General features: G+C 46.3%; 2 protein-coding genes across 2 annotated transcripts; both read left to right on the forward strand.

The window, feature by feature from the left end:
* Positions 1 to 4,994: 4,994 nt before the first annotated feature.
* LOC143138354 (uncharacterized) lies at positions 4,995 to 8,893 on the forward strand. The gene is made up of 2 exons (XM_076298848.1): positions 4,995 to 5,274; positions 6,615 to 8,893. The coding sequence occupies exons 1-2, from the start codon at positions 5,085 to 5,087 to the stop codon at positions 7,403 to 7,405; spliced, it is 981 nt and encodes a 326-aa protein (XP_076154963.1). The 5' UTR covers positions 4,995 to 5,084; the 3' UTR covers positions 7,406 to 8,893.
* A 3,325-nt stretch (positions 8,894 to 12,218) lies between these two features.
* LOC143138355 (uncharacterized) lies at positions 12,219 to 16,308 on the forward strand. The gene is made up of 2 exons (XM_076298849.1): positions 12,219 to 12,454; positions 13,768 to 16,308. The coding sequence occupies exons 1-2, from the start codon at positions 12,262 to 12,264 to the stop codon at positions 15,237 to 15,239; spliced, it is 1,665 nt and encodes a 554-aa protein (XP_076154964.1). The 5' UTR covers positions 12,219 to 12,261; the 3' UTR covers positions 15,240 to 16,308.
* The last annotated feature ends 6,192 nt before the right edge of the window (positions 16,309 to 22,500 follow it).

Consider the following 22,500-nt stretch of genomic DNA (forward strand, 5'->3'; position numbering starts at 1 on the left):
TGGGGGGATCATGGAGAAAGAAAAAGAAAGAAATAGAATGAATGGGTAAGAGGAAGGAAAAGGGAGGAAGAGAGGGAAGAAAGAGAGGGAGAGAGAAGGGAGGAGGAGGAGGATATGCAGCGGAACAGGATATGACCACATAAGATTCAGCTCTAATTTCCCTGCCCTGCCGGATTTAATTACACGCTGTGATTTCATCTAGAGATCGATGCCTTCAACCGGACCGCCTGGGTCAAGCCCCCATTGCTTCCACACTAGGCTATTCACACAGGCAGCTACACGCTAAATCTATACACTAGGCTATGCACACATGCAGCTACACGCTAAATCTATACACTAGGCTATGCACACAGGCAGCTACTTTATTGTCCCCCCCCCCCCCGACGATAAAAATAATTTAGCAGAGGTAGGGATAGGAAAACCAGAGGGGGGGAAATCCTCACCATCCCCCCCTACAAATCGCACCCTGACCATGACCACAATCACCATTGCACTATCACCATGACACTCATTCACACAGAGCACCTTAGAGCACCTTACCATACCTTACTATGCACAGAGAATCACAGGCTCAGTCCCTGCCTCAGTCATTGCAAGCGCCTCTGATTTATTAATCACCACTATGTGGATACTGTTTTTAGAATGACTTAGATTAAGTGTTAGTTAGTATAATTTGTATTTTAGTATATTTAGCATATTCTTTATCTTCTACCGTCCTTATTGCTTAGTTGTGTTTTTATATTATATACTTTAATTACTTTTTCTGCTGTTAAAGAATGTTTTTGTGTTGTCTGTATGCTGCTGAGACCTTGAATTTCCCCTGGGGATCAATAAAGTATCTATCTATCTATCTATCTATCTACACACCGGCTCATCACACACTCGGATTGGGACATCCTACACACACACACACACCTATCTATCTATCTCCCCTTCCACCGCCAAAAGTTGACATGTAAATACATCGTGCCAAAGCCGTAGTCATGATGTCAACATTTGGGGGGACCAAATCTGCAGTGGGGTCTGAGGGACCCCCAAACAGCATTTTTCCTACCATGCAAAAATATTATTAAAAATCACAAAAAAGTCGTTAGTTAGGTCAGTCAATTAGGTTATTCCAAACTTTTGACGGACATAGGCATGGCATGGATGGATTATGAACCCCTGGACACAGATAAACTGGACACTCTTTTTGTGAAAAGAGAAGGGTGGAGAAGAAGCAACTTCACACAGAGGCTTGGACTTTAGGGCCCCCTGAGCTCTTGGGCCCAGTAAGCCCATTCAATAATCCATCCCTGGACCCGTGACTCCATTTGTGTTCAAAATGTATACTTTAAAAGAAATTACAAACTACAGTATCTTATGATAACCTCTATATTACACAGAATGTGGTTCTTTGACTTATTACTTACACCTGAAGATTTTTTTAAACCAAGGCTTAGACTCATAGGTTAGGAGCCTAATAAGATTTTGTCTTTTAATAATTTAGATTTTATTATGCTGGCGGCTAATCACACAATTTTAACGTAGTTTGAAAGGGACAGGATTCAGGAATAGGCTACTAAGACAGGCCCCTCTTCTGTCTGACTCACCTCATGTTACTCCTGTATGCATTATAGACTGGCTTCTGACAGAAATGACGTTTTGTGCCAACATGTAGAAACACTAGGCCTACTACAGCCTTTAATTGGTGAATGGAGGTGCAAATTCCTTTCTTTGGTTATTGTCCGCGATTCACATTAACTGTAGGCTATCACGTATTGTAAACGTTTTTTCCAACTTTTGTGCCGTCGCCACATATGATCACGTTTTGCCTGCATGGATGCGCGATTGAGTGCGCATCTAGATGCAACAATCATTTCTAAGAGGCCTATAAACGGTAATTTCTGGCATTACTACTAGCATATGAATGCATTATTTATGTTGAAAGACGTGAAAGAAATGACACAGGCTTGCACAAATTCATCATTTAAAATAAAACGTTTCACTTTCGCTATCATTGCGAGAATAGGCTACAATATGGAAAATGTTCCCTTTCAGTCTGATCGGCTCCAGACATGTATGGGATTTCCTTAGCCTGTGCTACACATTTCCAAGAAGTTTTGTGAAAATTGTACCGGTAGCTTTTGCGATATTGTTGACAGCCCTACCTCACCGCAGTAGGGTGCAGTAAATGGAAGCTTTTGATAGCGCACGCCACTAACGAAAAACGGAAAATCACCAGGACAAACCACTCAGGGGTGTAGGCTACTCTGGAACCATAGGTCACTAATTTGTGCGTTATTTACGTTTGATTACATTTCAGATACGTGTTTTCCTGTAGGCCTAGTATAGCGCTTTATTCTTTCTTTCTTTTTCTATGTCCGTATATTGGGGGGGACATTTTGGTCATATTTGAATATTGGGGGGGACACGTCCCCCTCAATGTCTATGGTGACTACGGCCCTGCATCGTGCCAATCATGTGGTGTGTTGTGAACACATCGTGCCAATCATGTGGTATGCTGTGAATACATCGTGCCAATCATGTGGTGTGTTGTGAACACATCGTGCCAATCATGTGGTATGCTGTGAATACATCGTGCCAATCATCTGGTATGCTGTGAATACATCGTGCCAATCATGTGGTGTGTTGTGAATACATCATGCTAATCATGTGTGAATACAATGTGCCAATCATGTGTTGTGGTGTGAATACATCGTGCCAATCATGTATGTTGTGAATACATCGTGCCAATCATGTTGTGATCTCCCAGCTGGAGCGAGGTTGGTGTGTCGTGATTCGTGAAGCCTGGTGCGCATGTAGATAGATTGATAGATATATACTTTATTGATCCCCAAGGGGAAATTCAGGAATGTGCAGTTTCTACCCATAATAGATGCCCGATAAGTGCCCAAAAAGCATTGCAATATGGCTGCCGAGTGGAGGGACTTGCCTAAAGGACTTTGACCCCCAAGGCACATAACCCCCACTGCTCCCCGGGCACCAGGATTAAGGGCTGCCCACTGCTCTGGGTGTGTACGTGTGCTAGTGTGCTCACTGCTCTGAGGGTGTGTGTGTGTGTGTGTGTATGAATGGGTGTACACTGTGTGTGTGTGTGTGTGTGTACACTGTGTGTGTGTGGGTGTGTTGTACACTACCACCGGATGGGTAACATGCAGAGAACAAAGTCCTTGTATATGCAACTTGGCCAATAAACCGGATTTACATTGACATGGTGTTCCTAGTATGTCCCAATATACTACAATACTGTAGTGAACTGAGCCTAGCTGTTATAACTGTGAAACTCCAATGATGCTGTGCAGTGTGTGTATGTGTGTAATGTTGATGTGCTAAACTATGCGGGTTGACAATGTTGTGTGTCATGACTGTGTTCTACAGCCGATTGGAGTGTTCGGAGCCAGGTTAGGCTGGTGTGTGTTGGGATGCAACCTGGGGCAGATGTTTAGTGCGGGGGCAGATGTTCAGTGCTGGGGTAGATGTTTAGTGCTGGGGCATAAGGGCCAGGTTAGGCTGGTGTGTGTTGGGATGCAACCTGGGGCAGATGTTCAGTGCTGGGGCATAAGGGCCAGGTCTGGGGCAGTCAGTGCGGGGGCAGATGTTCAGTGCTGGGGTAGATGTTCAGTGCGGGGGCAGATGTTCAGTGCTGGGGCAGATGTTTAGTGCTGGGGCAGATGTTCAGTGCGGGGGCATAAGGGCCGGGTCTGGGGCAGATGTTCAGTGCTGGGGCAGATGTTCAGTGCGGGGGCATAAGGGCCGGGTCTGGGGCAGATGTTCAGTGCTGGGGCAGATGTTCAGTGCGGGGGCACAAGGGCCGGGTCTGGGGCAGATGTTCAGTGCTGGGGCATAAGGGCCGGGTCTGGGGCAGTATGAGGTGTTTGTGTGTTGTGGTGTGAGACCAATAAAAAGATTCTGAGAGAACTTTGCAGTTTGTTACAATACTTTATTTTTTTAAAGTATATATTTTTGGGGCTTGTATGCCTTTAATCAGATAGGATAGTGGAGAATGACAGGAAGTGAGTGGGAGAGAGAGCCGGGGTGGGATCCGGAAAGGACCACGGGGCGGGATTCGAACCCGGGTCGCCGGTGTACAATGCAGGTGCCCCAGCCAGTTGCACCACGACTGGGGCCAGTTTGTTACAATACTTTTATAGTGTGTTCCAAAAAACTATAGTATTCCTATAAGATTACTATACTGTATTTGTCCCAGAATACTATAAGATTCCTATAAGATTATTTGTCCCAGAATACTATACGATTCCTATAAGATTACTAATATATTTGTCCCAGAATACTATACGATTCCTATAAGATTATTTGTCCCAGAATACTATACGATTCTTATATTCTATTCTTTTTCGTAATGGAAGATCTGTACTAAGATCTGGAATCTGTACTAAGGCAGTTCACTATGTATTAAAATGTAAACATTGTGTTATTGTCACTATGTAAAGTAACCTAAATGAAATATGGGCTCAAATCATTTTGACAACTTTGAACTCTCACACAGTAATTGTTATAAGGCATTTAGAAAGGGTATTTAATTTTTTTCTAATAAGAGCTATTGTGAGCTAAATATTACACTTTTCTCTTTACGATTTTGCTTAATAGTTGCTGCTCTATGGTTCCTATTGGCAAATTAATCAAACATGTAATTGGACGTGTGAGATTGACTTGCATTTGTTTTCCAAAAATAAGCGGGCAAGAGGCATCAATAACACACACCTGTAGCTTCCTGCACACTCTAGTCTGTGTGTTAAGTGTGTGATGCTAAGATAAAGCCTTGCCTCGTCTTTGAACGATGTGACTCGGCAGGGCTCGTTCTTCCAAGCACGAATCCTTTGAGAAACAGCATACTTGATTGCAGCGTATGGAGCTTGCCTGCAGAGAACGCAGTTCCACTCCTGTTTGAAAGGTGGCAGTATACAATTACTGCCCTTTCTTAGTGTACCACCGAGGAACGAAGAAGCGGAAGCAGAAACTGCGTCTGTCAACACAGTCCTTCAGCACAGGGGCTGTGTGTGATCTGCCGGGCATCTGTGTAATACACGGTCTCTTTTATTAGTCTTTTTGTTGTATTGAAAATGACCAAACTCCAGCTGTTGAACTCGTATCTGACGGAGCGGTTAGGGGAGGTGGTGCGCGAGATTTTGGATGTGGTGGAGGACACAGTGTCCGAGTACCTCGAGGAAACGGCGCGGACTCGCCGAGAGAACGACAGCCTCCGGAGACAGCTGCGAGACGCCGTGCTGCTCGCCAAGACGGACTTATTCGGTAAAGCCTCACGACTTCGGCACTCATCCACACGTGGCCCACAATCACCCGATTATTTATCAGAGGACGGCATCTATTAACAAGCCATTTCAATTCAACTCGCGCTAGAGAAATCAACAAGAGTCGCTCCGTTACCACAAGGCCAACTGAGACCTCTAGCTTACTCTTCCACACTCTTACTCTACCACACTCTTACTCTACCACACTCTTACTCTTCCACACTCAGATTGACCGGCCTGACACACGAATGCTATCACCGAAATGTGTGTAGATTGGCCGGTTGTTTTTCTAGTTTATTTATCAAATGATTGGCCTATAAACGGCACTGCTGTGGGTAACGTTAGTTCGGGGAGTTGTAGCCGGGATGAACATTGCTTTTGAGTGGTGGACTCGTTTATCTGGAGTCTGGAATGTATAAGTATATCTACTCTTTTGATCCCGTGAGGGAAATTTGGTCTCTGCATTTATCCCAATCCGTGAATTAGGGAAACACACTCAGCACACAGTGAACACACAGTGAGGTAAAGCACACACTAATCCCGGCGCAGTGAGCTGCCTGCTACAACAACAACCGGTGCAGTACTAGCTTACTGGGGGTGGGCTGGTCAGTACAGCACACTGGGGGTGGGCTGGTCAGTGCAGCACATGGGGGTGGGCTGGTCAGTACAGCACACTGGGGGTGGGCTGGTCAGTGCACTGCACTGGGGGTGGGCTGGTCAGTACAGCGCTGGTCAGTACAGCACTCTGGGGGGGGGGGGGGGGGGGTCACTACGGCCCTGCGGCCTGCTGCTTTGGGGTGCCAGGAGAGTGTTGTTGCTGCTTTGGGGTCCCAGGAGAGTGTTGTTGCTGCAGTGGGGTCCCACTGACTCATCGCTGCTGAAAAACAGCCTGACCAGCTTAAGGTGGTTAGTTGGTTGACCAGCTTGTTTGACCACCCTATGATGGTTGACCAGCTAGACTAGCAAAACTCTTGCGAAAACATACTTTCAGCTGGTTTACCCAGCTTACGATGGCAATTCAGCTGGTTTTGCTTGTCGTACCACCTCAAGCTGGTCATTTTAGCTGGTGTTGCTGGTCTATAGTGCTGGTTTAACTGGCCATGCCAGCTTATGTTGGTCATTCTAGCAAACCAGCATGACCAGCTTGACAGGCTGGTCACCAGCATGACCATCTTGCACCAGCTGTATCCCACACAACAGGCTGGTCACACCAGCATGACCAGCTTCCTCAGACTTTCTCTCTCTCTCACACACACACTCACACACACACACACACACACACGCACAAACACTCACACACACTCACAGAGTGCTCCAGCCTGACTATTCTCTGTTCGCCAGGTCCGGTCCCTGCTGATGAGGTCTCGGCGGTCAGGCATGTGGAGTGGACGCCTACAGCTCATCAGGACCCCAGAATAAGCCCTGCCCCTCCTGGCGGAGGCCTGAGGCTCAGAGTGGAGGGGTCAGAGGTCACGGCGAAAGAGGAGCCAATGGAAGAGCCGCTGAGGTGTGCGGAGTCCGAGAGCTTACCCGGCCGTGTCCAAGGAGACGCCTTGACCTCTGACCCCCAGATCAAAGCAGAGCCCGAGGAGGCCGACATCACGGTGACCATCACGACGGACATGCTGTCCATGACCCCAGACTCTGCAGCACACACACACACACTCACTCACGCTAACGCTAACGGCGGTCCGGCCGCACACACACAGCACACACACCGCATCACACACCCCTCACTACAGCCCCCGCGCACACACACACACACACACACACACACGGAGGCTGGCGCGCCCGGGGGCAGCAGGCGTGTGGACGGTCAGGTGTCCGTGCGCTCGCGTGCGGAGCGTGTGTGTGTGCGCGTGGCGGCGTCTCAGGCGCAGCAGTGCGGTGTGTGTGGCGAGGTGTGTGTGGGCCACGGGGCTCTGGAGCAGCACCAGCGCACCGCATCTCACCGACGTCCCTTCGGCTGCGAGTGCTGCGGACGCCGCTTCACACAGTCAGCTGACCTACGGCGACACATGCGCACTCACACCGGAGAGCGACCGCACCAGTGCCACGTCTGCCACAAGAGCTTCTCACAGATCGGCAACCTCCGCCGCCATCAGCGCACACACACACGCACACACACCTAACACACACACACACGCACTCACACCTAACACACACACACACACGCACTCACACCTAACACACACACACACCTAACACACTCACACCTAACACACACACGCACTCACACCTAACACTCACACACACACTCACACTCACACACACACACACTCACACCTAACACACTCACACCTAACACACACACACACACACACACTCACACACACACACACACCTAATACACACACACAGTCACACAGGAGGTTGAAACCAGGTTGGAAAACCACGTCTCTTAAAGGGGAACTCTGGCTGTGTTCAACATAGGGCCCTTAAAGGTTGTATCAGCGATAGCGGGGATACGTCACTTCTGTTGATGTTCAAACAAAACAGAGAGCTAGCTCGCTACTCCCTCCCCCTCCCTCCCGTGCAATTAAAACTCTCCTAAACGCGCATCTCGTCGGTTATTGGTTGAAACACTTTATTTTGCCTTTGAGTGGGTTGCCAACCGTACAGATCTCAGAGCCTAGGCTGCCTACAGAGATGCGATTTTTTGACGGCCTGCTTATGGCAGGCAGCTAGCGGGTCGTTAGCAAAGATTAGATGAATGTGATCATTTATGATTGGGCCTTTTTTGGGCCTGAAATCGCTGATACAACCTTTAAAGGAAGAACTGTGACTGTTTGACCAAACAAAAAGCGGTTCGGAACATGGCACTTGAACCAGAAAATAGTTGTTTTTTTCCTGCGAACCGGAGTGGGTGTGTCATTTGCGAGTGGCATCCTAAACCATGCCTAGCCTTTATAATGGGCACAAAAGTGCTTTATACAAATCCTTATCCATGTCCCAGCTCCTGGGCAATGCTGTGACCTCTGACTTACACACACACACACTATATACAAATACAACACACTGTGCGAACACTCTAAACCGCCACATTCAGAGACAGATTTATACTGTGGGAATGTCCACTGTAGGAACGCTACACTGTAATGTTGGAACGCTACACTGTAGGAACGCTACACTGTAGGAATGCTACACTGTAATGTTGGAACGCTACACTGTAATGTTGGAACGCTACACTGTAATGTTGGAACGCTACACTGTAGGAACGCTACACTGTAATGTTGGAACGCTACACTGTAATGTTGGAACGCTACACTGTAGGAACGCTACACTGTAATGTTGGAACGCTACACTGTAATGTTGGAACGCTACACTGTAATGTAGGAACGCTACAATGTAATGTTGGAACGCTACACTGTAGGAACGCTACACTGTAATGTTGGAACGCTACACTGTAATGTAGGAACGCTACACTGTAATGTTGGAACGCTACACTGTAATGTTTTCCAGGCAGTTTTGAGAAATGTTTTGTTTATATAATTTGTGTTAGGAAGGGGGAGGAGTCTGCTCTGTGTGTTGGGACGGGGGAGGAGTCAGCGCTGTGTGTTGGGAAAGGGGAGGAGTCTACTCTGTGTGTTAGGACGGGGGAGGAGTCTGCTCTGTGTGTTAGGACGGGGGAGGAGTCTACACTATAATAAACTCCTGGAAGACAAGTCATCTTTCACTCGCGTCTGCTGTTGGTTTTTTCTCAGTTCTCTGATGTGTGTGTGTGTGTGTGTACAATATGTACTCTACATACAGATAACATACACACCCTGAAACAATCCCCTGCTTCACACTGTAAGACAAAAAGCTTTTCTCTTCTTCAGATTGATACAGCAAAGTGGTTTGTTCCAGTGTAAAATGGTAGAAAGGTTCACAAAGTTCTCAAAGGTTCAACCTATGCCTGCCCTCGGCATCCTCTCTGGACTTCTCTCCTGTCTGGGTCAACTACTAAAAGTGATCAACTCAACTCAAGTCATTATATGCTGGTCTCAATGCAAATTTATCTGGTTTCTACCCAGATAGTCCTTTGTCCTATGTTTATGATAATTGAGTGTATGTATTTTAACATTCCAGAGTGTATGTATTTTTACACTCATTTTAATCATCACCCTAGCCTTTGATCATGCCAAACCCTTTGTCAACCTAACTGCTCTTGTGACCTTTGACAATCAAATGCTCACAGATCCCAGATGGATGTGAGTGAAGCTAGATGGAAATGAAATTCACCTGGCGGGAGTCAGGTTAGTTGTGGGGTAGGGAAGTGACTCCCTGCAGGATTTTTTTTAAAATTCTGGTTGCTAAACACACCATTTTAATGCAGTTTGGGGGGGTGGGGGCAGAACAGAGCAAGCCGCGCCCCTCATCTGTGTAGCTCATGGGACATGTAGGCCTACAGCGCCCCTCATCTGTGTGGCTCATGGGACATGTAGGCCTACAGCGCCCCTCATCTGTGTAGCTCATGGGACATGTAGGCCTACAGCGCCCCTCATCTGTGTGGCTCATGGGACATGTAGGCCCCTCATCTGTGTGGCTCATGGGACATGTAGGCCACATGTAGGTGCATTATCTTCCTGCTATCACTTAACTGCTTGACACTACCCTACATGGAGACATACATACCTCATGTTATCAACGAAGAAAAACATTTCAGAAATTATGTTTTGTGCAAATGGATTAGCAGTTAGCACAACCATAGCTTTAAGTGAACGGAGATGCAGATCATCTCGCTAATGTGTTAGCACAACCATAGCTTTAGGTGTGCCCATGGTCTGTTAACTCTAGCGAGACAAGTGTATTAATGCATAGGCCTAACTATAATATTTATTAAGTAAATGTTAAAGACACAGAATAATGACAGAACTGTAAGATCAAATTCAAAAACTTGAAATCCTGAAGTCTTGAAATATGCAGATCATAGACAGAGAAAGCATGTGCTCTAAGAACACAACGCAGTTGCGTGTCAAGTGTAGCCAAGGGCAAGTGTCTATCTATCTATCTATCTATCTATCTTCTTATCCTCTAATCATGTGTAGAATCTCTTGTGTATTAAGAGGCCTACTAAATAACGTGTTCAAGTTTTTATTGGTGTGAGAAGGGGTGACATTATAGAGATCCTTACGTCTATAATGAATGACAGTTTAGACGAAGAATGTTTTAAGAAGGAGCTGAACTGGAGTGCATCACTTCAATATCTGACAAAAGGACCCTGAACAAACCGATCAACATCTTGGACAATGAATGTCATCCACTTTACAGCACTATTAAAAAGCAAAAGAGCTTGATCAGCTGGAGACTTCGCTCACTGCCATGCACAACTGAAGGGCTGAGGAAGTCATTTGTCCCCAGGGCCATTGAACTGTTCAATGCTTCACTAAAGGGAAGAGGAGAGATAGACTTCTCTGCTTAGTCTGTCTGCCTCTCCACCCTCTCCATGTTTGAGTACTGACTGCCCACTACTGCTTTACTACTGTTTTACTACTGTTTTACTAATGTCCACAGCCTAATGTTTTCACTACTGTTATACTGCTACACTGTTTTTCATGCTATATTAGCACACATGATCAATGGCTGCGGTCAGGCTTCCGCTACAATACTGAATGAATGAATGGCTATAACCCTATTACCTCAACCTGTTCTTGCACTGACATATTTTTTTTATATTACCTTGTCTACATTATACTTCACTCTAGGCCTGTCGCGATATTCAATAAATCAATTAATCGCATGATAATTAAAATTAGCTCGATAATTTTTCTGGCCGCGATAAATGCCATTTGCATGCTTGTTTGTTTTCCTCGTCTCTCTCTCTCCCTCTCTCTCTCTCGGGTCTTTTAGAGTAACGATGAGTGAACCCTGATGTCAGTCGCATGGTGTGTGGGGAGGCGGGACTACTGGCGTAGCCTACCACAGAGTGCAGCTAAAGGGCCGGGTGAGAAGTATACCGGTAGGCACTAGGCAGAGAGAAAGCTAGTTGCGAGTTGGCTACGCCTAATAAAGACAAAAAAGATGGAATTGGTTTCTAAGCCAAACGCGACAGCTGAAGTGTGGGAGCATTTCGGATTTAAACCGAATGCCCGTGGTGAACCACTGAACGTGTGCGAGTCGGTGTGTCGCATTTGTTGGAAAACAGTCGCAATTAAAAGCGGCAACACAACAAACATGCATATGCATCTAAAACACAATCATCCGCTACAGTTTTCCCAGTTGGGGAAAAAAACAAGTGGGCCGTCTTCCTCTTCCCGACAGAGCACAGTCACTAGGGCGTTTAGTCGACAAACGAAGTACAAACAGGACAGTGCGAAATGGATTGCACTCACAGACAGTATAGTTCGCTTCATTGCTAAAGAGATGCTTAAAGAAAATTATCTCAGAACGACAATATTATCGCTTATCGCAATAATTTCTGAGACAATTTATCGTCCAGCAAAATTTGTTATCGTGACAGGCCTACTTCACTCTTCTATTTGTCTATATTATTTATGCTGGTCTCTAGTCCTTATTCTTGCACTGTTGCACTGTTGGACTAATGTTGGACTACTTTTTGCACCTTCACCATGACACTCACTCTACAAGCGTCTTATTCTTGATCACCCTCAAGCACATTGGACTTTTTAATTTTAATTTATATAGTATATTTAGTATTTAGTTTTGTTAGTTTTCTTATCTTCTACTGTCTTTATTGTACAGTGGAGTTTAGTTATATGTTTATACTTATACTTATGTTTACCATTTCTGCTGTAAGTGCTTGTTGTGTGTGATGTCTGTATGCTACTGAAACCCTTGAATTTCCCCTTGGGGATCAATAAAGTATCTATCTAGAAGACGCGAGGCAAAAAATGAGTTAATGCAGTTCCAATGTTGTCCACGAGGTGGAAGCATGCTTGTATGCAGTTGCTGTTTCCTCGGTGACGGTGTAGAAGAAGAACATCAACAACAAACTAGCAACATTGAAGAAGTATCGGTGTTGTTTTGTTGCAGCCGACCGTGTAAAATGAGCAGTCACCAGCTGCTCTCCGCCTCGTGCCTCAGCCAACGGCTCGTGGCGGCCGTGGAGGAGGTCATGGAGCTCGTGAGAGCCACGGTGATCCAGTACGACCTGGAGAGCACTCAGGTACGCCGCGAGAATCAGCTGCTCCGGTGCAAGCTGGGGGAAATCACCGGCGGAATTCCTCCGGACACAGCCGGTAAGTTCTCCTCTGGGCCGGTGAGTACTTACGGTAACGGTAACGGCAGGTTTACAGCCTACGCCCCCTTCAGCCGCCTGTAATGGGTAGTTTCACGAGCAGGCTAAGCATTTGACATTTTCTGGACACGTGTCTGTGTAGCCTACCTCAAATGATTAACTGCATGTTGTTATTAATGATTGCAGAAAACACACCATTAAGTAATGTTGACTCTCAAAGCAGGGCTGTAGTTAACTTTATCGCCCTGGTGCTACAGATGTGGATGGTTTTGTAGCACAATCTACATTGCTATAGTTACAAACATCTACATTCTAGACTCACATTGTATAAGTAAGTATATATATATATATATATATATATATAATATATCCCAATCCGTGAATTAGTGAAACACACTCAGTACACAGTGAACACACAGTGAGGTGAAGCACACACTAATCCCGGCGCAGTGAGCTGCCTGCAACAACAGTGGCGCTCGGGGAGCAGTGAGGGGTTAGGTGCCTTGCTCAAGGCCACTTCAGCCGTGACCTGTGAACACACAGTGACCTGGTCGGTGTGTAATTGATCTACATTCTAGACATAAACACATCACCGGCGCTAAGCTGCTAAATCATCCAGCGCACAGACTGACTTTTGTAGCATGTACAGACCTCACTTAAACACAACATTTTACTGTGGGTAAAAACTCCCAGGTCAGGCTGTGTGTGTGTATGTATGTTGAGCTGCTGTCTGACGTGTGTGTGTGAGTGTGTGTGTGTGTGTGTGTGTGTGTGTGTGTGTGTGTGTGTGTGTGTGTGTGTGTGTGTGTGAAGAGCTGCTGTCTGACGTGTGTGTGTGTGTGTGTTGAGCTGCTGTCTGACGTGTGTGTGTGTGTGTGTGTTTTGAGCTGCTCTCTGACGTGTGTGATGAGTTGCTATCTTACGTGTGTGTGTGTGTGTGTGTGTGTGTTTTGAGCTGCTCTCTGACGTGTGTGATGAGTTGCTATCTTACGTGTGTGTGTGTGTGTGTGTGTGTGTGTTTTGAGCTGCTCTCTGACGTGTGTGATGAGTTGCTATCTTACGTGTGTGTGGTGTGTGTGTGTGTGTGTGTGTGTGTGTGTGTTTTGAGCTGCTCTCTGACGTGTGTGATGAGTTGCTATCTTACGTGTGCGTGTGTGTGTGTGTTTTGAGCTGCTCTCTGACGTGTGTGATGAGTTGCTATCTTACGTGTGTGTGTGTGTGTGTGTGTTTTGAGCTGCTCTCTGACGTGTGTGATGAGTTGCTATCTTACGTGTGTGTGTGTGTATGTGTGTGTGTGTGTGTGTGTGTGTGTAGGGAACTCTCCGACTGGGGAGGAGTGGGCCGACTGGACGCATCACCTGGACCAGAACTCCGGAACCGCAGTGGACCCGCAGAACCAGCAGGACCATCTGCAGAACCACCAGAACCAGCTGCAGAACCAGCTGCAGAACCAGCCGGACCATCTGCAGAACCACCAGAACCAGCTGCAGAACCAGCGGAACCAGCTGCAGAACCAGCAGAACCAGCGGAACCAGCTGCAGAACCAGCAGAACCAGCGGAACCAGTCCCTGAGCTGTGCGTCTGCGCTGGGCTTTAAGAGTGATGAGCCTGCAGCGCCTCCTACCTGCGTCAGCGTGAAGACCGAGTGGGTCGACGACGCCCCTGAGCCCAACAGCCAATCACAGCAGAGCAGCGGAGGTGATGTCAAGACAGAGCTCCTCCTTACGAGAACCATCAAAATGGAGTCAGAGGAGATGGAACCATTCTCAGAACTTCACCCGGTCGCCATGGAAGCAGCCCCCATCCAAGCCCCGCCTCCAGACACCATTGCCGTGGAGACGGTGGTGTTTGCGGAGCATCATCTGGACTGCTCTACTGCTCGCACAGTTGACCTCCCCTCAGCAGGGGGCGCCATAACAAACGCCTCCCAACGCCAGACCTCTCCAACAGCCCCCCACCCCACGGGTGCTGCTCAGTTTACCCACAATCCCTCAGCCAGACCACGCCCTCTCCTCACGGCGCAGCGTCATGGCAACCCGGTGGGTGGGCCGGCGGCGGGCCGGGGCCGGGCCGGCGGAGGGCGGTGCGCGGTGTCGTTTCCATGCCAACAGTGCGGGAAGCAGTTTGTGCACCGGTCGCGGCTGCGTGTGCACATGCTGATCCACACGGGGGAGAAGCCGTACGCCTGCCTGCGCTGCGGGAAGCGCTTCAACAACGACGGAACCCTGAAGAACCACCAGCGCGTGCACACGCAGCTCCGCCTGCACAGCTGCCCACTGTGCTCCATGCGCTTCAAGGACGCCTACACCTGCCGCAAACACCTGGCCACACACACGCGCCGCGCGCAGACGCAGGGGAGCGCACTCAGCACACACACACACACACACACACGCGCGCACCGCGCACAGACGCAGGGCACAGGGCACAACACACACACACACACACACGCGCGCGCACAGACGCAGGGGAACGCACTCAGCACACACACACACACACGCGCACAGACGCAGGGGAACGCACTCAGCACACACACAATCAGAACACATGCGCAGGGCGCCATGCTCAGCACACACAGCACACACACGACTAGAACGCACGGACAGGGTGGCATGCTGAACACACACACTCCCCGAGCGCAGGCGCAGATGGGCACGCACTCTCGCCTGGAACAGCTGGTGGCACACACACAAGCAGCAGCGCTGCGCACACACACACACACACACATGCAGAACACGGCTCTGTGGACGGAGCAGAGGACCGGAGCAGGGGGCAGGGGGCAGAGCTGAGGGTCAGAGGTCAGAGGTCAATCTCACATCTCAACACACACTCATGCACTCACACACACTCACACACACTCACACAGAGCTCCCGGGGGGAAACTACTGACTGTCTGCAGGAAGTGGTCATCGGTCCACCGGGTGCAGCGGCCAACAGAAATCAGTCATCTGTCACACGGTTCTACATGGTGTTCCACATTCTCAGTGACATGGTTCTACACGGTTCTACGTGGTGTTCCACATTCTCAGTGACACGGTTCTACGTGGTGTTCCACATTCTCAGTGACACTGTTCTACGTTGTGTTCCACATTCTCAGTGACACGGTTCTAAGTTGTGTTCCACAATCTTGACATGGTTTCCTTGCAAACAGGTTGTTTTGAAGTAATTTGTTGCATAACCAATATCAATATTTTGTTTCAGACTTCACAAAGGTACTAATAATAAGCAGACTCCAAACTGTGGGCGTGACTTAACATGAAGTGACTGACTCTTTACAGGAAGTAGCCCCCAACAGTGAACACTTCACTGAACACCTGGTTAGCTGATGCACCTGTGGGGTATACTACGAAGCACGTTAGACTTATCTAGGCTATGTAGACATATTGAGGCTTCACTAAGCCTTGACTCAGGGGTATATGTTAAGTGATACTACGATAGCAGTTATGTAATATATTTGTCAAACTAGGCTTTCAGCTCAGATCTGTGCGCGTTCTCGGTGTTGGGATGACGTTGGCCAATCGTGAAACGTGGAGACGCACAAGACCGCCTCTATTTAAAAACAATTACTTCCGCATTCATGAGCGATAGCTTAATCTATTTCAATTTCAATTTATTGTGCTTATAGAGCGCCAAAACATTACACATGTATCATGGCGCTTTACAGAATGTAGGCAATCAGAGAAACAGGAAAGAAAGGAAAAAAAGAAAAGCAAGAGAGAGGCCCATGGGTAACAGGGGCGAGGAAAAACTCCCTAGAATTGGAGATACATATAGGAAGAAACCTCGAGCAGATCCACGACTCAAGGGCCTGACCCATCTGCCTAGGGTCAGTACATGACAGTAAGGTCTGTATACATGACAAATGCATATGATAGTCGGGTGTAGAGAATAAGACATGGTGTTAAGCACTTGAGCTGAAAGTTACAAGAGGTGGGATGATTACTTATCCGTTATGGTAATTCGTTATTCCTGATTTAGTGACAGAAAGTTCAATAGTCCAGCGTTGGGATTGTCCAGGGGAAGGGAGTTTTCGAGGGGCATGTGGTGGGTTGGTGGATGGGCCAGTAATCCGTGCAGAGTTGTCATAGGCAGGTGGTGGGTCGCTAGGCTGTACGGGCCAGGAGTCCAGTTAGGGGGCAGTAATAGGGCAGTCGAGGATGGGACTTCAGGTGAGATGGGTGAGAGGAGGGCCAACACATGGATGGTTGATGACTGGTGATGATATACCTCACAAGTGAGGTACAGTAAGGGGGAAGAGATGTAGAGTGGGTTAGTATTACTGAAAATCAAAATGGTTAATGTCAATAAGTAATCAGTGGTACTATATATTGTTACAGTATACCATGGTGGGAATAGGCAAGAGAGGGAGAGTTGAGAGAGAGTACGGCGTGACACATGAAAAGTCCATGACAGCACTATGCTATAGCAGCATAACTAATAATCTACACTGCGGTCATTTTTTGTGTCCAACCTATAACATCAAATAAATCAATTGTCATCATTTGTTGTATGGTATGCACGTCCATAGTGGGATATTTGCACGCACAGCACTATTAAAGCGCATTCGAGATCCAAAATGTTAGTAGAGGCGGAGCTCCACCTGTAAGATATATGACAGAATCCTACATGTGAGATAACTTCGTTTTTAAGACAATTGATTGGTCAGTATGCGGTAGATTACACGATTTGAGCTATAACTTAGCACATAACCTCCTCCCGACCAGGTTTGGTTGACAGCATAAGATACCATGGTGATATAGCGACACTAAGACTACGTTTACACGAAGCAGGGTATTTTCCTAAACGAATATCTGGCCATCTACGTTTGCAAATAAAACTGCATTTACACGAGACCGTTTTTTAAAAAAATGTGTTTACACAAACCCGTGTACATACATGCTGTCATGAGCACGCCAAACCACAGTGGCAGTCTAACGATAAACTCAAGCTCACATTAACCAATCAGAACCCTGAAAGGTCGCACGTGAGAACATGTAAATGTAAACATTGGTCGCACATTTGGTGTACTTCTGTCGCATACTGTGACCTTGGCTGCCCAAAACTCTGTTTACCACAGTTTAGAACCAAACGCATAAACGGAGTTTTCCAAAAAAAACACTTTGGCCGGAGTTTTTTTGGATAACCGTTTTACGAGGCGAATTCTCCGTTTGCGTCTAAATGAAAGGCTCAAACGTAGGGAAATGTCTTAGTTTATAAAAATACACATGCTCGTGTAAACGGGGTCTAAGACAGAATGCGACAGAAGTACACCAAATGTGCGACCAATGTTTACATTTACATGTTCTCACGTGCGACTTTTCAGGGTTCTGATTGGTTAATGTGAGCTTGAGTTTATCGTTAGACTGCCACTGTGGTTTGGCGTGCTCATGACAGCATGTATGTACACGGGTTCGTGTAAACACATTTTAAAAATAAACTGTCTCGTGTAAATGCAGTTTTATTTGCAAACGTAGATGGCCAGATATTCGTTTAGGAAAATACCCTGCTTCGTGTAAACGTAGTCTAAAACAGATCCACTTTCGTGTCACAGCATACCCTGGCTTTGAACGCAACATACCTCGCTAGTTATCTGATCCACCTGGTTAGCTGATGCACCTGGCTTAAAAGTTATACTAATTAGAATCACTGATTAGCTGATGCAACTGGCTTAAAAGTTGTACTAATTAGAATCAGCTGTCTTAGCCTGAACAAATGTGTGGCAGGATTTTTACTCTCTAAAGGAGACAAGAAGTGCTGGGTTGCTTAGGAACAGTGTTTTGTTGGTGTGCTGGGTTGCTTAGGAACAGTGTTTTGTTGGTGTGCTGGGTTGCTTAAGAACAGTGTTTTGTTGGTGTGCTGGGTTGCTTAGAAACAGTGTTTTGTTGGTGTGCTGGGTTGCTTAGGAACAGTGTTTTTTTGGTGTGCTGGGTTGTTTAGGAACAGCGTTTTGTTGGTGTGCCTTTGATCTACCCAGGTGGAGGTGACTAAAGGGTCATTCACACCAAGAACGATAACGATAACCATAACGATAAAAGCGTCCACACTGAACAACGATAAACAAAGTCTCTCCTCTTCCTTTCTCCTCTTTCTGACCTCCTCTGGTTGTAATTAGATAAATGAGACATCCTCGATGACGTCGAGCTTTGACCGATTAGATAAATGAGACGTCCTCGATGACGTCGAGCTTTGACCGATTTCCGGGGCACGAGCTGGAGGAGAGAGGAGGCCGTATGCACATAGAGGGATGAGATGCACCCACACACACACACACACACACCTACACACACCTACCCTACACACACACACACACACACACTAAGCCTGCTCACGTGGATAATCACCCCATTTCTCTGCCCCCCCTCCTTCTCTCACTCTTTCTCCCTCTTACTGTATCCCTCCTTCTCCTTTAAGACATGTCTGCATCTCCATCTTTTCTGTGCGGCCACTGTAGCCCGTGGAGCATTTGAACCAGGGCCAGATGGCCATTAGGCCTAATAACACTGCGGTGGAGCGCGCCGCGTCCCACAGGAAAGGAGTGGAGTGTTCCTGGGGCGTCCTGAACCCCTAAACCTGTACAACTCAGAACAGACTGTTGAACTGCTGACATCTCTTATGGATTATTCTGAACATTTGATTCCTAATGAAACTTTACTTGTAATGTGGAATTAAACCAAGTATATAAAGTGTGTGTATATGTGTTTGTGTGCATGTGTGTGTGTGTGTTTGTGTATATGTGTGGGGGGTGGGGATGGTGGTGCGTGTGTTTGTTTGTGTGCATGTGTGTGTATGTGTGGGGTGTGTGTGTGTGTGTGTGTGGTTGTGTATATTGTAGAAGTGTTTAAAGGTTTTCAAGCAGAGGCCTGACTACTGTGCACATCCTCCTCTCTGCCACTGGGGGTCAGTGTTGTGTTGCATCGGTCAGAGAGCTGTAGATATAGTCTGTGCTGGGCTCTTATTAGTCGATAGAGAGTTCTGTGCTGGGCTCTTATTGGTCGATAGAGAGTCTGTGCTGGGCTCTTATTGGTCCAGTTACTGGTGTCCTGAACTTGTAGACCAAGAGACATCATATAGTTTCTGTTATAGAGGGACAAGGGTGTATTTCTGTAACTTGTAGACCAATAGACATATAGTGTCTGTTAAAGGGGTAACCAGACAGGGTGTATTTCTGTAGGGAGCCGTTACCTGTTGCCAGACGCCGTAATTCCATGAGTGGTGTAGTTCCATATGTGCGCCTATGAGTGTCATAATTCCATATGTGCGCCTATGAGTGTCATAATTCCATATGTGCGCCTATGAGTGTCATAATTCCATATGTGCGCCTATGAGTGTCATAATTCCATATGTGCGCCTATGAGTGTCATAATTCCATATGTGCGCCTATGAGTGTCATAATTCCATATGTCAAGTCAAGTCAAGTCATTTTTATTTATTTACTTAGTACAATCCAAAGCGCTCCACACACAAGACATTGACATTGACAAGACATTGACACATAAAGACAAACAATGCTGGACGGAGCGGCGTAGTCGCCAGCGTACCCATGACATCAAGACAAACAACAGGCATGAGAACGGGTCAGGGGTGAAAAAGGTGAGCGGGGCGGGCGAAAGGGGAAATGGCCGTTTCATAGCAAAACAAGCGCGAGTGACATTGTTGCCAATAGTGCATGTAGCTTCCATGGAGTATGAAGTTGCCTAAAACCAGAGATTTATAAAGAAAACTACAAAATGACTCATTTTTACAAAAAAAACCGTATTATTTGTTCTTTTTGGCTTAAGCATACGTGTGAAGGGGCCCACTTGCACTGTTTGGCAACATGCTTCAGCCTGGCCCTCCTCTCCTCCTCAGTAATCTACATGAGTTTTCTTCAAAGCTTTCTTTCTTTCTTTATGCCTGAAGTTATCAGACATTTCTGAAGATTTTATAGGCCTAAAGGACACTTCATAGTAGACTATTAGAATGAGTCTGAATAAGATAAGTCTGAATATTTGCTGGACCAAACCAGTTAATAAATAAACTTGGTTAGGGTAGACTATTTAATTTGTAACTTTAATTTGTAAAATTGGTTTTAATAGTTTTAACCTGCAGCATAGGCTACTTACAGATTGTGGCATTGTGCTAGTGTGTTTAACCAACCAATAAAGTTGTGTGAACAGTGTTCACATTACATGTTAAACCCTGTGGACACAGACTAGGCCTACTGATCAGGCAACTGAACGTTTCTTAAAAGAAAGCATTACCATGTCAAACACTGCTTTTGTCTCTGAACTCGACAAAACGCACCAGCCCAGTTTAGGAGCATTTAATTCAACTATTTAGTTATTCACATAGCCTTTGCTATACTGATAAAGTATGCCTATTTGCTTCACCTTTTGTCGATCAAGATGGCTCGAACTGCACGTATTCTTCATCAAATGAACTCGTTATGTCTATATTTCTGTCCAATATCGCTAACTTTAACAACAGCCTATGCTACGTTGCTACACCAATCTCAACGTCTTTCTGACAGAAGTTGAAAGTTTCAACTAACTCACCTGTGACATAAGCATCTCTCCTCACCGGGCTCCAGGGGCGTAGATTTGCGTGGGGACCGAAGGACGTGTCCACACCAATGTCAAAATACGACTGAAATGTCCCCACCAATATTCAGGTTGAAATGGGGGGAAAGCGCTCACATGCGCTACACAAAGAGTTAAATCATGTCTCACTTCAGTGCTGCAGATCATCTCGTACAGATCTTGTAATGTGCAGTAGCCTATAAGGGTAAATCGCGCTGATTTTAAGTTACCTAATAACTACCAGTGAGCTGCAGCATGCAGCGCTTCAGCTTTACTTCACTACAAGCATGAAGTGCGTCCAAATTCACCCATTCTTCTCTGTTGAACTCCTCGAGAAGTAGGCTACTCATCACACATGTGTCACATGAAAGAGCATTTTCTCAGCTTTTAAACGGTGCTAGCTAGCCACTGTTTGCTGTGATAAACAGTTCGCGAGAAAAATAACTTCAAGAGATTTAATAATTATTCTCTGCGCCCATCTCCACATCCATTCGTCTCGGTGGAATATCGTAGGCCTACACACTCTTCACGCAACACATGGCAACATATATCAGAATAAACAGCAGACCTTACCGAACACAAAGGTGTAATGCATTCCAGTGTATAGTTAGCTGTTCCAGAGTAATCCGGTTTTGAAATAAATTATAGCAAAATTCAACATGGTCTTTCGGCTGCATTTCTTAAAACTGAGTTGTGCTTACATCGCCTAGATATCTGTAAATATTAGAATCAGAGAATATACAGGCAGCTCACGGTTAAGAGTCTGTCAATGTAGCCTTAATGATTTATTTTCACAAAATGCTAAGCATGCATGTATTTAAGTTAGTTTCTTAAAACTGAGCTGTGCTTAAATGATTTTATAACAGACCAAATAGAAAATAAGTGTTAAATATAGCCTACATATCTGTAGCCTACATATTAAAATCAGATTATGTAGGCTACACAGTGTAGTTAGATCAAGTTGAACAGTAGCACATTTTAATCATGGATAGTAGTTGGACAGTAGCACATTTTAATCATTTTATATATCTTTGGCTGGTGAAAGAGTTGAGTGTTTTTTTGTTGTTTTTGTTTTTGGTGTCCCCACCAAAGCTCAGACCAAACCTACGCCCTCGCCGGGCTCACATTCCAGCTGACATTTCAGAAGCATAATCTGTAGTCACACAGACAGGGAGGCTGTTTGCGTTGCATCCGCGGCAACATTTAGCTTAAACTGTTTAATAGGCTAAATGCAGAGGGGCTGCATTCACATAATCGTTCACATAATGTGTTTTTAATTGGGCTCTTGTCTTACAACACATCAAGATGCGTTCGCGTCTGCGCGTGATTTGTAAACTGTAACCCCACACCCCAATAGTTTCTCATCAGATCTGCGCGAACCATGTAAGTCCCCTATTTTGGATTCAAAACGGCGAATTTCGCCGAAAGGTGAGGAGTTTTCATGCCTGAAACAAACAATTTACAAAATAACAAAAGACACAAGACAGGTGCC

This window comes from Alosa pseudoharengus, unplaced genomic scaffold (assembly GCF_046254945.1).
Source record: "Alosa pseudoharengus isolate Yale_2024_CS ecotype anadromous, Long Island Sound unplaced genomic scaffold, YU_APseudo_1.1 YU_APseudo_1.1_scf_21, whole genome shotgun sequence".
Classification (NCBI taxonomy): Eukaryota; Metazoa; Chordata; class Actinopteri; order Clupeiformes; family Clupeidae; genus Alosa; species Alosa pseudoharengus.